This window comes from Panthera pardus, unplaced genomic scaffold (genome assembly GCF_024362965.1).
Source record: "Panthera pardus isolate Hobbes unplaced genomic scaffold, ASM2436296v1 HiC_scaffold_25, whole genome shotgun sequence".
In the NCBI taxonomy this organism is placed as follows: Eukaryota; Metazoa; Chordata; class Mammalia; order Carnivora; family Felidae; genus Panthera; species Panthera pardus.
Window position 1 is genome coordinate 694,954 of NW_026526821.1, and position 16,698 is coordinate 711,651.

At 52.6% G+C, this 16,698-nt stretch overlaps 1 protein-coding gene across 2 annotated transcripts; it reads right to left on the minus strand.

Annotated features, from left to right (window-relative positions):
* Positions 1-117: 117 nt before the first annotated feature.
* On the minus strand, positions 118-16,685 carry ZGPAT (zinc finger CCCH-type and G-patch domain containing). Of its 2 annotated transcripts, none has more exons than XM_019426269.2 (7): positions 16,580-16,685; positions 15,510-16,137; positions 2,604-2,737; positions 2,236-2,391; positions 1,245-1,364; positions 759-1,158; positions 118-544 (listed from the first exon to the last, which is right to left on the minus strand). In XM_019426269.2, exons 2-7 carry the CDS (start codon positions 16,091-16,093, stop codon positions 406-408), a joined length of 1,533 nt encoding a protein of 510 aa, XP_019281814.1. In that variant the 5' UTR covers positions 16,094-16,137; positions 16,580-16,685; the 3' UTR covers positions 118-405. The 2 variants fall into 2 exon arrangements, with proteins under 2 accessions (XP_019281814.1, XP_053745979.1); XM_053890004.1 differs by lacking the exon at positions 16,580-16,685 and adding an exon at positions 16,465-16,573.
* Positions 16,686-16,698: the final 13 nt, after the last annotated feature.

Genomic DNA, 16,698 nt, shown 5'->3' on the forward strand with positions numbered 1-16,698 from the left:
CACTCTGGGCCCTCTGCCTCTGGACAGGGGGCAACAGCCTCACTCAGGACCCCCTAGCCCAGACCCACGGCCCTGTGCAGAGATCCCTTTATCCCCAAAAACCTCACAAGCCTGAAAGACACCACAACACAACACTTTAATGTCCTTGCTAAAGAGACTCCCTAAGACACTGGCAGGTGGGCCCAACGGGCAGGCAAGTGTCCAGAAGTGAGCCCTGCAGGGCCGTCTCCATTCAGCAGCGTCCACATGCCCTAGGCCAGCGAGAAGGCTGACTGTGGGGGCTGGCCTGGCAGCAGGCCGGCCCCTCTCCCAGCGGCATCCGGTTGCTGGGTGACGGCTGGTCTTCCAGAAGGCAGCCAGGAGCTGGGGTCCCTGAGCTCTGTCCGCTGTGTGTGCCCGGGGTTTCTAGAACTCTGTCATCTTCTTGTGGGTGTCTGCTTTCCTCTGCTCGAGCTGCAGGCCTGCCTCCTGGGCCTGGAGCTGCCCCAGCTCCCGCTGGGCTCCCGCCAGCCTCTCCTGCAGCTGGGCTGCCGTCACACTGTGCCTAGAGAGGAGCCTGCCATTCAGGATGGGCTGCTGGGCCACGGCCACCGAGCCCCCACAGCACCGTGGCCACTGCCCGTCCTCCTCCCGTCATCCAGACCCTCCTCAGACAGACACCACCCTCGGGTCAGAGCAGGCTCCTGCGTATGAGCTGTGGGCCGAAGGCATCCCCACCCTGGGGCGGCCCTCTGCCCTGACTTTGGCCCCACACGTACCGGCCGGTGTTTCGGGCAAGGGCCTTCTGGATGCCCCGGATGTCCCGCTGGGCTTGCTCGATCTTCTTCTCAGTCTGGAAGAGCCGCAGGCTCAGGGCCCGCTTGGCACTCTTGCTGGCGTGGTACGTTTCCTTACTGCCCCTCCTCCCTGGGGAGGCCACCCCCGCCTCCAGGGTCGCAGGGGCCCGGCTCTGTAGCTTCTCGTTCAGAAAGTCAAACACGCTACGAGGGGGAGGGCGTCCAACCCCTCTCCGCGGGCATTTCGGGGGCCTCTGGATGCCAGCCTTGCTGCCCTTCGTCCTCTTGTGCAGAATCTCTGCGCACTGGTCCAGCGACTTCCCCCGAGGCAGCACCACGGCATGGATGGGCTCTACCCGGCCCTCTGCATGTCGGCCCAAACCTGGGGGCACACAGGGCTAGCGCTACTGCTGCGGGACCCCTGAGCTGCGCTGTGACACCCGCCGCCCCAGTGCAGCACATACTCACCCTTGCCAAACTCGTAGCCCATCTTGGCAAGGAGTCTGGAGCCAATGCCCCGTGTGTGCACCTCCCAGCCGGCGAAAGCAGAGCTGCAGGTCCCGTGGTCGGCAGCACTGGGTTCCACCACTGCGGGAAACAGGGCGACGACTGGGCCCCACTGCCCACGGAGCACCTGGGCTGCAGCCAGCGTCAGCCCCCGAGCTCAGCTCTGGGTCGGGGCCGTGATCCCCTGCACCTCGGGCTCTCCGCTGGTCGCCCAGGCCTGTCGTTGGCCTGTGAATCTGAGGCAGGAGGCACGGCAGACTCTGGCCCCATCTGCTCCAGCCCTCCCCCCACAGGTCACACGGCAGCTCCTCGGCACACGGGCCCTCCCCCGACCCACCTTCTGGAGCAGGGAGCTCCCCTCGTCCCCTCGTAAAAAGTCATCGCCTACTTCACGGCTCAGTCCTCCCCTCCGCTACCGTGGACACGGGCTTTCCGAACCCACCAACTCACAGAACAGATCCTGCTGGAACGCCTCCCCCCTACATCCTGGCTAGACCCCTCGGGAGGGCGGGATGGCCCCGCCGGGTGCCCTTCTGAAACTCTCCTGCCCGCCGGCTGCCTGGACACGCGGACACCCGGCCCGTGTGGGGACCCTAGCGGAAGGAGCCACTCCTTCCCACACCCCCACGCCCCACGGGTCCTTTCCCACACCCCACGTGCCCAGCAGCCACAGCTTTGGTTTGCAGGGTGTGGACCTGTAGTGGTCACGTGCGCTCCTTGAAGACAAGACCTCGCACGTGGTCACATTTCCCCCCACCTCCCAGGGTGGGTTTCCATGCCTCCGCAGCACGACTGCACGCAGCCCCCTGAACACAGCCCGCCTCACTGTGGTCACTCTCTCCAGCCCTCTGGCGAGATGCTCACGGTCCCCGCCAGCCGGAAGCCTCTCGGGCTGCTGCCGCCACTGCCTCCCCACGCCCCACCTTCCTGGCTTCGGGGACGGCTGCCGTACCTCTGGCATAGCTGGGGTCGTCCGCATCGCCGCTGTCTGAGTCCGAGGACCCTGTGGGATCTGTGCGCAGTGGGGGCAGGATGCTGTCCCCCTCCACCACGGCCTCCTTCAGCAGCAGTGAGTCAAACTTGACTGTGTAGTAGCCGCTATCCACATCTGGAGGCAGGGGACGAAGACAGGCCAGATCAGTGGCCTCAACAGGGGGTAGGAACCACCCTGGAAGTTGGAAGGAAGGTGGGGCCAAGGTCAAGGGTGGTCTTGCTCCTCTGGGCACGGAACAGGGTCCTGATGCCTAACCAAAGGAGTGGTCCTACAGGAATGATCACACGTGAAGCACGGACAGGGCCTTCCCGGAAACGCAGCCTCACCAGTTATCCGGGCTGGGTACCAAAGGCCATCCTGCTGCTTGGCCAGACACGCAGAGCCAGTCTGTAGAGAGCTCAGGTCCGGGTCCTGGAAGGGGCGCAGCTCATCGACAGAGACCACCTGCCCATGGGAGAACCTGCCAAGAGAACCACAGGGGGCAGGGGCTCAGACAGGGCACAGCAGGGGCGAGTGAACCCAGGGCCATGTCCACGGTCCGGGCCGCAGCCTTAAGGGCGGGAGAGACGGGGGACAAACAGACACACGTATCCATGCACACGCACACACAGGCACATAAACATCTGCTCGCATGTGCGCACACGCACACACATAGGCACGCACACACGTACCCCTGCACGTAAGTACAGACACGTTATGTGCGTGTACACACGCACGCACACTCTCGGTCTCGGTGTGGGTCTGGCCGCTCCGAGGACAAGATGTCTCACGCTACGCTCCAGCTCTCTGGGCTACGGTGACTACGTGGCGGGCAGACAGCGGTGTGAACCCCACCAGACAGGAGGCCCCCGGCACGAGCAGATGATCAAGGCAGGTGTGTTTGTGTGAGCGAGCTCACAGGACGGAGTCCTTCCCAAACCCCGTAGGAGAACCCACTTGCGACAGTGATGTCCTGACCTTTAGTTATCAGCGAACCAGTGAGATTAAAACCAAAACCGAGAGAGGGAGGGGAGGGGAAGGGAGGGGAAGGGAGGAGGAGGAGGAGGAGGAGGAGGAGGGGGAGAGAGGAAGAACCATGGGGACAAAGGACTACAAGCTTCAACTCTGCCAAATAAAGGCATGAAAGACAACCACACATCCACTCTACTGTGCCGGCATTTCAAAGAGGAAACAGTTGTAACCCTACAAAAGCAATCAAGGACTGGCATTTACTCGGTGACACATGGCAGTCCTTCCGGGCAGGAATCGGCAGTGACAGAGGGAACGGCAAGGAAGGGGTGGGCAAAGATGGCCGCAGACACCTCCCTGCGGGATTCCAGGCAGCTCCTTCTCGTCCTGGACCGTCCTCAGGCCCTCAGGACACTGCCAATGACCGAGTGCAGCTGCAAGGCTGGGCCCCGAACGTACTGCAGTAGTGACTCCGCTTGAAAACCCTTCCTCAACCGAGAAGGACGCAGTGTGTTAGCAAACCCCACTGAATCCAACTAAATACCCACTTCAACACACACGCACGCACACACACACACACCCACGGACACCACCAATTACACTTTTCTGCAGGACTCTCCGGTGATAACAGAAGCCTGAAAATTCGGTACACTCCTTAACCTGGGAAAGTGGTTCTAGGAAATGATTCTAGAAAAATAATAATGAAAGTATGCAACGATGTGCCCCAAAAGATGTTAACCAAATACAAAAGACTTGGAAATAACCTACATTTTTTTTTTTAAGTTTTTATTTTAGAGATAGAGAGCATGCCAGCGGGGGAGAGGGGCAGAAGAAGAGAATCCAAGGGCAGGTCCAACACGGAGCCCACGACCCTGAGATCATGACCCGGGGCAAAATCAAGAGTCAGATGTTCAACTGACTGAGCCACCCAGGTGCCCTGGGAATGACCTAAATTTCTAACCTCAGGGAGTAGTGACTGGCATATCCACAAATGTGAACTTAAAACTAAGAGAAGAATGGTCAAGCTGATGGATGGAATGGAAAAGAGCACCGTGCACACAGCTTTCTGTGTGACGGGCAAAGAGCCACACACAAGGCATCAAAGGAGGGATGGCTGGTTTCATAAGGAAAAGATTAGAAATTGGCTTCCCACATAAAAAACCCAACTCAATCTCCTACATCACAACATTCACAGGAATACATTCCAGAATACGTAACACTTGAACCTGAAAACAAGCATGTAGAACTATGAGGAAGCTTCTGGTTCCAGCCGTGGCCAAGTATAGAAAAACAAGGCTAAACCTCAGCGACATTGTCAAAACTCACAGCTTCAGAGCTCTGGAAATGAAACGAAACCGATGACACGCGGATAAGTCGTCATAGTTGAGGAAACGCCCAACTCTGGGGCGCAAAGGGAGCAGGGAGCGCCTGTGCCTTCGCCGTGGGGGCTGCCTCTTGCTTGCCCCGGGGGCGGAAGCGCGACAGGGGCAGAGACCCAGGGCCCCGAACACCAGCAGAGAACACCGATGGCTCGTGCCGGGAGCCCGGGTGGAGCGGGCACTGGTGTGTCACAGGGAGGTATTTACCAGGGATGTGGAGACGCCGAACACGAAAGAACCACAGAAGGGCTCCACCCGCGAGCATCCCCGATTCTCTTGGAAACGATGTGTGCGTATCGGGGGCTCCAAGAGACGCCACGGCTAAGTGAAAACAGACAGAGACTGGGGGCTGGCTGAACTATGGACGTGCCCCCCACCCCAGCCCACATAAGTTGACTGACTCATGGGGAGAAGCCTCCTTGGCAAGAGTGTTGGAGAATAACTTCTGCCCGAATCACTGGCCACACACAGCAGCGACTCCCAAAGAGCCAAGCTAAAAAGGAAACACATATTCAGAGACCTGAGTAGCGGTATCAGAGGCTGCACCCTATGAGGGGTACGGACTCTGTAACGGGGCCCACAAAACATACTAAAATGAAACAAAATACTGAGGAAGACGATTCAGAGTCCAGAGCTGCTACAACGTATTACCTGAAAAGAACAGTTTTCAGTAAAACTTGCGAGACACTCAAACAAACAGCAAGGTGTGACCCACAGTTAGGAACAAGAGCAGGTAAGAGAACCCGCGTGGGCCCAAGTGCTGAATGCGGCAAAGACCTCAACGCAGATAGCGTATGTTCCAAGAACTAGGAACGTATGAAGGTGATTCAGGAAACGGATTCTTGAAACGTAAACGCCAAGTGTGTAAAAGGGAGGAAGGAGAACCTGCAGAGCTGGGAAGTCAACAGCCGAAACGAAACCCTCATCGGACCAGACACCCCCGGCTTCCGGTCTGCACGTCAGGAGCTGGGGAGTTGCCCCTTTGCTCCAACCAAAGGTGAAAGGCCGAACAAACCAAAATTCAAGAACTCTTCTTAGATCCGCGAGAGAGGGGAGGTCACGCGGCAACCTGCTCAGCCAACCTGGAGGCCAAAAGGTGAATGAGGAGGATCACCACTCAGCAGACCAGTGACCCGCCAGCAGTCACCACGGCAGGACCCGGAAGTAGAAAGACGACCTTCACTGTGGCTGGGTGTGGACGAGTCTGAGTTGAAGCCTCCGGAGTTTGTGGCTTTTACTCGGGTGAAGACTGGAGAAAACTCGTCTTGTGCCCCAGCAGAGGGAGGGGAAGGGGGCATATTCTGAAAACCTCAGAGCACTGGCTCTTCCTAACAAGGCCCGTCCTCAGGGGAGACTGGCGAACCAGAGCCTAACCGCACAGGAGGTCAGGGAAACGCCCAAATCCAGCCCAGCCTGGCCACCCTGCCCCACCTGACGGGGGTGGGGGGTGAGGGTCGTGATCCAGAGGCACCGGGATCTGGTTGGAGGACCGCAGACTGCTTCCCTCCCTCACATCTCACCACATTACTAAAAGCCCGTTGGAGCTATGGTTCCTTAAACCCAAAGACAAAGAAAAAATCCTGAAAACGGCAAAAGAGAAGGCACTCCTCATGTACAAGGGATCTTTAGGAAGGCTAACTGCCAATTTCTCATCAGAAGCAATGGAGGCCAAGAGGCAGCGGGATGACAGATTTAAAGTCCTGAAAGAAAAAAACCAACCACCTGTCAACCAAAATTCTACCTCTGGCAAAACTATCCTTCAAAAGAGAAATTAAGACATTCCCATATAAACAAAAGCTGAGGGAGTTTGCTGCTAACAGACCTGCCCCACAAGGGGTGCCCGTGTGGGTCCCTCAGGCCAAAGCAAAAGGACACTAGACGGTAACTCAAGCCATGCGAACGCTGACACAGGCCACTACGTAGGTAAACGTACAAGCCGGTGTTGCTGAAGAAAGCAGGAACGGAGGCACTGAGAAGCAAACGGCAGAAAGAAGGCCTACAGCAAACACAGAAGGAGGTGACGGGCTGACTCAATCAGAGGGATGTGTGACTCTTGATATCAGGGTAGGGAGTTTGAGCCCCACGTTGGATGTAGAGATTGGTTAAAAATAAAATCTCTAAAAACAAAAAAAGAAGAAAACAAAGAACAAAATGACCGAGATGTCTTTGCCTATCAGTAACCACTTTACTTATTTTTAATTTCTAAAATAATTTTTTGTAATTTTTAAAATGCTTATTTATTTATTTTTTTTTTAATTTTTAATGTTTTTATTTATTTTTGAAGGAGAGAGAGAGAGACAGAGCATGAGTGGGGGAGGAGCAGACAGAGAGGAAGATAAGAATTCAAAGCAGGCTCCAGGCTCTAAGCTGTCAGCACAGAGCCCGATGTGGGGCTCAAACCCACAAACTGTGAGATCATGACCCGAGCCAAAGCTGGACGGTCAACTGACTGAGCCACCCAGGTGCCCCTTATTTATTTATTTTTGATGGAGAGAGAGAGAGACAAAGCATGAGTGGGGGAGGGGCAGAGAGAGAGGGAGACACAGAACCTGAAGTAGGCTCCAAGCTCTGAGCTGTCAACACAGAGCCCGATGCGGGGCTCGAACCCACGAACCACACGAGATCATGACCTGAACCGAAATCCAGAGTCAACTGTTCAACCAACAGAGCTACCCAGCCACCCGTCAGTAACCACTTTAAATGTAAGTGAGGTAAACTCTAATTCAAAGGCAAAACTGGAAAAATGGGTAAAAAGGCAAAACTGGAAAAATGGGTAAAAAGAGTCATCAAATTCTATGCTATCTATAAGAGACTTATTTTGGGTCCAACGATGACAATATGTTGAAAGTTACTAATGTAGACTTTTCATAAAAGTGGTGTAACATGAACTTTTGAAAAGTGGGGGAATATCTGTACAGAAAATCCTAAATAGGGGATGAGCCTGTGTGGCTCAGTTGGTTAAGCATCTGACTCTTGATTTCAGCTCAGGTCATGATGTCACAATTTGTGAGTTCAAGCCCTGAGCTGGGCTCTGTGCTGATGGCGTGGAGTCTGCTTGGGACTCTCTTTCTCCCTTCTCTCTGACCCTCCCTCCCTCCCTCCCTCTCAAAAACAAATATATAAACTTAAAAAAAAAAAAAAAACAACTTTAAATTAAAGAGGAAAATCCTAAGTAATCCATAGAAAGTCCTATTAGGGCTAATAAATGAATTCAGCAATATCACAGGATACAAGATCAACACAAAAATCAGTTGTATTTTAATACACTAGCAATGAGCAATCTAAAAACGAAATCTGGGGCGCCTGGGTAGCTTAGTCGGTTAAGCAGCCGACTCTCAATTTTGGTTCAGGTCATGATCTCACAGTCACTGGGTTCTGTGCTGAGTGTGGAGCCTGCTTAAGATTCATTCTCTCTCTCTCTCTCTCTCTCTCTCTGTCTCTCTGCTCCTCCCCAACTCGTGTGTGAGTGCTCTTTCACACACACACAAAAATAATAAAAATGAAATTAATAGGGGTACCTGCTGGGCTCAATCAGAAGAGCATGTGACTCTGGATCTCGGGGTCATTCGTTTTAGCCCCACGTTGGGTGTAGAGGTTACTTAAATAAGTAAAACTTAAAAAAATTTTTTTTAATTAAAAAAAAATGGAAGTGTTTCATTTATAATATTATCAAAATGAACAAAGTACTTTGAAATAAATTTGACCAAAACCTGAAAACTATACAATACTGTTGAAATAAAAGAAAACTTACATAAATAGAAAGACATCCCATGTTCATGGTCAGAAGACTTAAAACCGTCAGGATGGCAACAGTCCCCAAACTGATCCGCGGTTTCCATACATCCCTATGAAAATCCCAATGGTCTTTTATGCAGAAACAGACCAGCTGATTTTAAAATTTCATACGGGGGCGCCTGGGTGGCTCAGTAGGTTAAGCATCTGACTTTTGATCTCAGCTCAGGGACTTGATCTCAAGGTCAAGTTCAAGCCCTGTGTCGGGCTCTGTGCTGGATGCGAATGAAGCCTTAGAGGCGCTTGCGTGGTTCAGTCGGTTGAACGTCTGACCCTGGATTTTGGCACAGGTCATGATCCCGGGGTCTGGGGATGGAACGTGCACTGAGCACGGAGCCTGCATAAGATTCTCTCTCTCTCTCCCTCTGCTCCTCCCCTGCTTGCACACACACACACGCATGTTCTTTCACAAATAAAGTTAAAAATAAACACATACTAAAATTCACATGTAATTGCGAAGGATCTTCGATACCCAAAAGAATCCCGAAAAACAGAGCAAACGTTGGAGAACTACCACTTTCTGATTTCAAAGCTCAATCACAACAAGGTAGCGCTGTCCTAAACACAGACGTACAGATGGATGAAACAGGAGACAGAGCTCAGAAGTAACCCTCACGTGCATAATCAATGGATTTTCAACAAGTGGGTCATGACCACTCAATGGGGAAAGACCAGTCTTTTCCACAAATAGTGCTGGAAAAGCGACATCCACATACAAAAAAATGAAATTGGACCCTTACCTTACACTATTAGAGCATGTGACTTATAAAGGAAATAAAGTCAGATCACTATTAAGCTTTTCAACAATATCTCATGTAACAAGAAAACAGAGTAACATATTTAAGACATTCAAAGGAAGTTGTGCAAGGTGAGCATTTCACATCCAACGAAACTCATCTTCAAGACTAAAAGACACAGGGGCGCCTGGGTGGCTCAGTCGGTTAAGCGTCTGACTTCGGCTCAGGTCATGATCTCACAGTTTCGTGAGTTCGAGCCCCGGGTCAGGTCTGTGCTGACAGCTCAGAGCCTGGAGCCTGCTTCAGGTTCTATGTCTCCCTCTCTCTCTGCTCCTCCCCAGCTCATGCTCTGTCTCTGTCTCCTTCAAAAATAAATAAAAACATTAAAAAAAAAAAAAAAAAAAAAAAGACTAAAAGACACAAACAAAAATTTATCAGTGTGCCAGATCTCTGGGAATATTATTCCCGTGAGCCCGTCCTGAGGAATCTAATAGAAAATGAGCCTCAGACAACCAAACTGACTAGAAAGACACCAACATGTGGGACGCTGGTGAGCATGAAACACGCAATTCTTTCTAGAACTACGGCTGAGTGTAAGAGGAAGATGATGGCACAGGACACTGTGTGGTCGGACACTGTAGGACCACACGAGGTAGTCGTCAGTCATCCTACCAAAGAGAGGCTGTTGTGTAAGACAAGATGAAACCAAGAAGTCCGGATGGGACATCTAGGGTCCGCCATGCCCTTGAGAACCAGAGAAGGAAATAAAGATGTGGTCCAGAGAAGATTAAGTAAAAATGCCACAGTCCTGATCTGAATTGGAAAGAGGAGTATGAATTCACAAGGTATTCTGTCCTTAAAAAATAGGTTCATGGCGTGTGCACACATGCTTACACACGCAGACGCACACATCCACCTAGACTTCTTAGCTCTGTGTACTGAAAAGACCCAGGACAATGACTGCCCAGTAACAAAGAGTATCCCAGTGCTTGCACTGTCTTGCAAAACCATCTCCCATTAAAGGAAACCAGGGCTGGGCACCTGGGTGGCTCAGTCGGTTAAGCATCCGACTTCAGCTCAGGTCATGATCTCATGGTTCATGAGTTTCAGCCCCACGTCGGGTGAGCTCGAGCCCCACTTTGGGTGAACACAAGCCCTGCTTCGTGTAAAACGTGAGCCCCGGGTGAGCCCCACTTCTCTCTCTGCCCCTCGATCACTTGCGCCCTCTCTCTCTCTCTCTCTCTCAAAAAAAAAAAAAAAAAAGAATAAGAAAAGAAGAGAAAAGGAAAAGAAAAAAACAAAGCCAGGGCTTCTTGGAGACGTCATTGATTCCACATGGGACAGCTTGAATCTCAAGAAGGATCAGAATCTCAAGAGATTGAAATTTGTCAAATATATTGAAATCCATGAGTCCATAAAGATACTGGATATATTTTAAAAGCATCTTTTTAAGTTTATTTATTTTGAGAGAGACAGAGACAGTGCAAATGGGGCAGGGGCAGGGGCAGAGAGAAAGGAGACAGAGAATCCCAAGCAGGCTCTGGGATGCCAGTGTAGAACCTGATGTGGGGCTTGAACCCACAAAACTGTGAGATCATGACCTGAGCTGAAATCAAGTCAGATGCTCAACCAACTGAGCCGCCCAGACACCCCTGGAAATATTTTTTTTAAACCTAATTCATTACTTTCTCACCGTGAAAGAAAACCAACTCGTTATCTTGGAAACTATGTAAAGAAAACAGGAACAGAATAGAGAACCCAGAAATGGACCCACAAACATATGGCCAACTAATCTTTGGCAAAGCAGGAAAGAATATCCAATGGAATAAAGACAGTCTCTTCAGCAACTGGTGCTGGGAAAACTGGACAGCGACATGCAGAAGAATGAACCTGGACCACTTTCTTACACCACACACAAAAATAAACTCAAAATGGATGAAAGACGTCAATGTAAGACAGGAAGCCATCAAAATCCTCGAGGAGAAAGCAGGAAAAAACCTCTTTGACTCTGGCCGCAGCAACTCCTTACTCAACACGTCTCCGGAGGCAAGGGAAACAAAAGCAAAAATGAACTACCGGGACCTCATCAAGATAAAAAGCTTCTGCACAGGGAAGGAAACAATCAGCAAAACTAAATGGCAACCGACAGAATGGGAGAAGATATTTGCAAACGACATATCAGATAAAGGGCTGGTATCCAAAATCCATAAAGAACTCATCAAACCCAACACCCAGAAAACAAATAATCCATTGGAGAAATGGGCAAAGACATGAATAGACGCTTCTCCAAAGAAGACATCCAGATGACCAACAGACACACGAAAAGATGCTCAACATATTCATCACCAGGGAAATACAAATCAAAACCGCCATGAGATACCCCCTCACCCCTGTCAGAATGACTAACGTTAACAATTCAGGCAACAACAGATGTTGGTGAGGATGCAGAGAAAGAGGATCTCTTTTGTGTTGTTGGTGGCAATGCAAGCTCGTGCAGCCACTCTGGAAAACAGGATGGAGGTTCCTCAAAAAACTAAACAGAACTACCCTATGACCCAGCAATTACACTACTAGGAATTTATCCAAAGGATACAGGATGCTGATTCGAAGGGGCACATGCACCCCAATGTTTATAGCAGCACTACTGACAATAGCCAAAGTAGGGAAAGAGCCCAAATGTCCACAGACTGGTGAACGGATAAAGACGATGTGGTATATGTATATATACCCAATGGAACATTACTCAGCGATGAAAAAGAATGAAATCTTGCCACTTGCAACAACGTGGATGGAACTACAACATGTTGTGCTAAGCAATATAAATCAGAGAAGACCAATATCATACAATTTCACTTATAGGTAGAATTTAAGAAACACAACACATAAACATAGGGAAGGGAAGGAAAAATAAGATAAAAACAGCAGGAAGCAAGCCATAAGAGACTCTTAAATACAGAGAATAAACTGAGGGTTGCTGGCTGGGAGGTGGGGGGGGGGGTGATGGGCTAAAGGGGGTGATGGGCATTAAGGAGGAAGGACACTTGCTGGAGATGCCTGGGTGGTTCATTCAGTTAAGCGTCCGACTTCGGCTCAGGTCATGATCTCACGGTTTGTGGGTTAAAGCCCCTTGCTGGGCTCTGTGGTGACAGCTCGCAGCCTGGAACCTGCTTCAGATTCTGTGTCTCCCCTCTCTCTCTGCCCTTCCCCTGCTTGTGCTCTGTCTCTCTTTCTCTCAAAAATAAATAAACATTAAGAAAAATTAAAAAAAAAAAGAGGACACTTGTTGGGGTGAGCACTGGGTGTTGTACGTAAATGACGAATCACTAAATTCTACTCTTGAAACCATTAATACACTATTATGTTACTAACTTGGTTTCAAATACACTATAGAAAGAAAGAAAGAAAGAAAGAAAGAAAGAAAGAAAGAAAGAAAGAAAGAAAGAAAGAAAGGAAAAAAAAAGAAAGAAAGAAAAAGAAAGAAAGAAAAAAGAGAGAAAGAAAGAGAAAGAGGAAAGAAAAAAGAAAGAAAGAAAGAAAGAAAGAGAAAGAAAGCAAGCAAGCAAGCAAGCAAACAGGAAAATCCAGCATTTGTCCTGCATTTCCTATGTGAACTGTTAACACTGGGTAGCCAAACCACAGATGACGGAAAGCCTCTTTAAAGGTAATAAATGCAAAGGGACTGAAAGATGTCTGCTTTGCAATCCCCACCAGATCAGTGGATTAGGCACTTATCACCAAGGGATCGATCACTGCGAATGTCACCAAATGAGGCAGCAAGTAGCTCCTGATGAAAGAACCGTACACGCTGTCTTGCCGAAGAGTGTGAGCCTGCGTATGGTCCCCGGCTGCGGCTGCCCGCTCGCAGAGGGACGTGCTGGACCCCACCAGGGGTGTTCGGTGACGGGGCCGAGGGCCCACTCCCTCAATCGACTGTGAGGCCAGGAAAGGCAGGCAGAAAGGTGTGGACGGCCAGATTCAGACACAGCAGCTTAGTGAGCGAGACTACACTAGGGCACTTACAAAACAGTTACACTTGGGTGATGAGCCCTAAGGAACACAGAGAGGCGATTGTAATAAAAGTCTGGAAGCGTGGGGATTTCTGTAGGAGAGAGCAGGCCATGTCTGGTTTGAGGTGCACGGAGGGGCCTCGGGGGTGGCGGCAGTTCTCACTGAGTGGTGACGGCCAGGGGGCTACAGTAATCCCCAGGCTATGAATTTACTTCCCACGTCTGATTTTATTTTGCGGCAAGATGAAAGTTTATACCCACTCTGAACTTGCAACGTGTGACGTGCCATCTTAGATTCTTTGCACACATTGACGTCTTTCATTCTCGGAACCACTGTGAAAACCAGTTCTCCTTTCCGTTTTACAGAGGAGATCGAAACGTACGGACTAAGTGACAACCAACGTATCAAAAGCTCCTCCGCCTCACTAGCATCTGGAAGATACAAATCCAATCATGATGCCCTTTTCCCAGCTTTCAGCCGGCAGGAATCTGCAGGTCACGTGATGTTCCCACCGGTGGTTACAGGGAAGACTAAAGACAAGGACTGGGACACCTGGGACCAGAAACTGCATGTACTCTGCACACCGGCGACGTCACGTCCTGGGGAAATTCTCAGCGGGAACAGAGAAGACACTGAGATGTTCGGAGCCAGTTGTTTGTACAAATAAAAACTGGAAAACACCCCGAAGGAACCAGAATAAATAAAATGTAGCGTTTCAGAAGAAAAAATAGCAATTACCAGACACCTCTGTAAACGCCAATACAGATGCCGCTCACAAACGTGCCTAGTGAGCAAAGCCAACTATAAAATGAACCACACCGTGTGAGACACTTGTTTTAAAAACAGCACAGATATGGGGTGCCTTGGGGGGCTCAGTGGGTCAAGCCTCTGACTTCGGCTCAGGTCATAAGCTCACGGTTCGTGGGTTTGAGCCCCTCGACGGGCTCTGTGCTGTCGGTGCAGAGCCTGGAGCCTGCTTCGGGTTCTGTGTCTCCTTCTCTCTTCCCAAAATAAACGTTAAACACAGGTGTATTAAACATTGAAAGAAAAAAAAACAGCACAAATACGCAGCCTTCGCATACACGCTCGCATCCGTGAAGAACACACACCAGAAACACAATGGAGTTGTGAGAATGACAGCCCCCTGAGGTGGGGAGGGGGCAGTAACAGAGTGGGGAGTCGAAGGGTGCTTCAACTTTGCCTATTTTATATCACTTTTAAAAACGCAAAGGAAACGCGAGAAAATAGCTGATTGCTCCTAGGTGGAGGCGAGCGCTGTTGCGGGACGCGTTAGGCCCAAAGCTAGCGCAGCAGCAGCTTGGGAAGGTACGGCACCCGGGGGCCATCTCAGAGCTGGCCTGTCCCCCGGCGCAGGCTCCCGCGCCACCTCCCCGAGCCCGGCAACCTCGGCCGTGGCAGGGCCCACCTCGCAGGGCTGCTGTACGGATGAGTTCACGCACGCGGAAGTCTGGGACCAGGGCCTGGCCCGGAGGAAGCAGCGCCCGGGTGCGTCGCCAGGGGCGTGGAGGGGCCCCAGAGGGACCAACGGCAGAGAGGTCGGAGGGCTTACTGCTCTGCTCCTTGACCCACTTGCTCCCCAGCACGTGGGTGTGTCCACTCCGCGCACGCTCGTCGGGCACACCTACGGTGGATGCGCCCTTCTGTACATAAGCTACGCTTTAGTAAAACTTAGAGAAAAAAAGAAGGAAAAATGTGCCAGAGAACGCTACGGGCCCAGCGGCAGTCTACAAGGAAAGACGCCAACCGAAGACCTAGGAACGGTGTCTCCGCACTACTGACTAAAAAAGAAAATTACCTGCGAAAGATTTCAGCAGATGTTCCTTCCAAAGACAAAGTAAAAAGGAGCAAAGGCAAAGTTACACACTTAAGAAACAGAAGACGTCGTTCCGACAGCCACGGAAATTTCAACATAAACAAAACGTGACTGATAATCTTGTTGGGGTTAAGTGTTCATAGGTGAAAAAACTAGTAGCTTCTAGAATCCGCTTTGAGACAAGCCAGAGAAAGCCACACAGCACGGGGAAAAGCGCTGAAGCAGACTGGCAAACGCCGGCCACCCAGGAGGCTGGGTGGCGGAGCCGGGGCGCTGGCGGGGACCTGTACTGCAGCGGGCTTCGCTCTGAACAAAACCAGCGGCGGGTGGGGGGCCGTTCTTTGCAAGGTAAGCCCTGCCACACTTCCCCATCTGCACACGGAAATCCAGGGGGCACGTAAACAAGGACACGGCTGTGAGGATCCACCGGCCCCCAAAGCCCTCTCTCTGTCAGCACCCTGCGGGCAGAGGACCCACTGTGACCCTGTGCCCCTCCTCCCCCACTCCGTGGGCCCCCAGATGCAAAGGCTTTACCTGCAGTTCTCCTGGAAGCGGCACTTGCCCTCCAAGAAGAACGGGCAGGGCTTCAGGGACTTGTGAGTGGGGTAGAGATAAAGGACCCGCACGCCCGCCGAGCCGTCGTCCGCCTCCTCTGCGCCCACAATCATGGCGTTGTGGTACTCCAGGGTGCCCCAGGAGCTGTAGTAGGGGGCGTTCACCTTCCTCCCACTCCACTCTTCCTCCTCCTCGTCCTCTCCCTCTTCCTCCTCCTGCCCAGGCCTGCTGGGTTCCGGCCTGGCCTCCCCTTCAGGAGCCGTCTCCAGCTCTGCCCTGGGGGCTACGGACCCCTGCGCCCCCTCAGCAACGGCCTCCTGGAAAGCCAGGTACTCGGCATCGGCCCGGGCTGGGTGCTCTCCGTCCAACGTGGCCAGCAGCTTGCTCTTCCTGACGGACACCAGGCTGGCCTCGGTGAGCTCGATCAGCTCCTTCAGGTCCCCCTGCAGCTGGCGCAGGTCGGCCAGCTCCGAGGGATCCAGGCCGGCTCCCAGAGCCAGCTCCACCTGCTGCAGCTGGGCGTCATAGGTCCGCAGGGCGGTCTGCAGGCTCTCCTCGTCCATCCTGGACGGAACGAAGGCAGGGGCGCGTCCTCGGGGCCTCAGAGCTGCGAGGAACACAAGCCGAGGGGTCCCGGACCTGCCGCCCTTACTGCCGGGCTACCCCTGCGGGGCCGACGCCGAGCGCTGCGCCGACAGCTGCACTCCGCAGTCCTCGCCGCAGCCTATTCTCCCTCCCGTTTGGGGGACGAGAAAAAGGGCCGGCAAGGCCATCAGCTCCGAGTAGAAAAGCCGCTGGTCCCGCGGCCTCGGCTCCCCTCCCTCCGCGCCCGGCGCTCCCCGGCCCCGCCCCCCAGGTCACCCCTCTCCCCCCCACCCCCCACCCCGCCCCCGCGGCCTCCCCGGCCCCAGCCCGCCTCCGCTCGCCCTGTCACCTCCGGCCCCGGCCCCGTCGCCCCAGATCGCGCCCCCTCGCCCGGGCGGGGCCCCTCCGCCTCCGCCTCCGCGCGGGCTTCCCGGCCGCAGCCATAGAGACCCCGCGGGCCTCACCGGCTAGAGCGGCCAGCGCACCGCTTCCGCCCTCGCAGCCCACCGGCACTTCCTCCCGAAAGCCGCCGCCGCCGCCGGAAGTGCCTGGCGCGGAGACCGCCGGGATGAGGCGCGCGGGG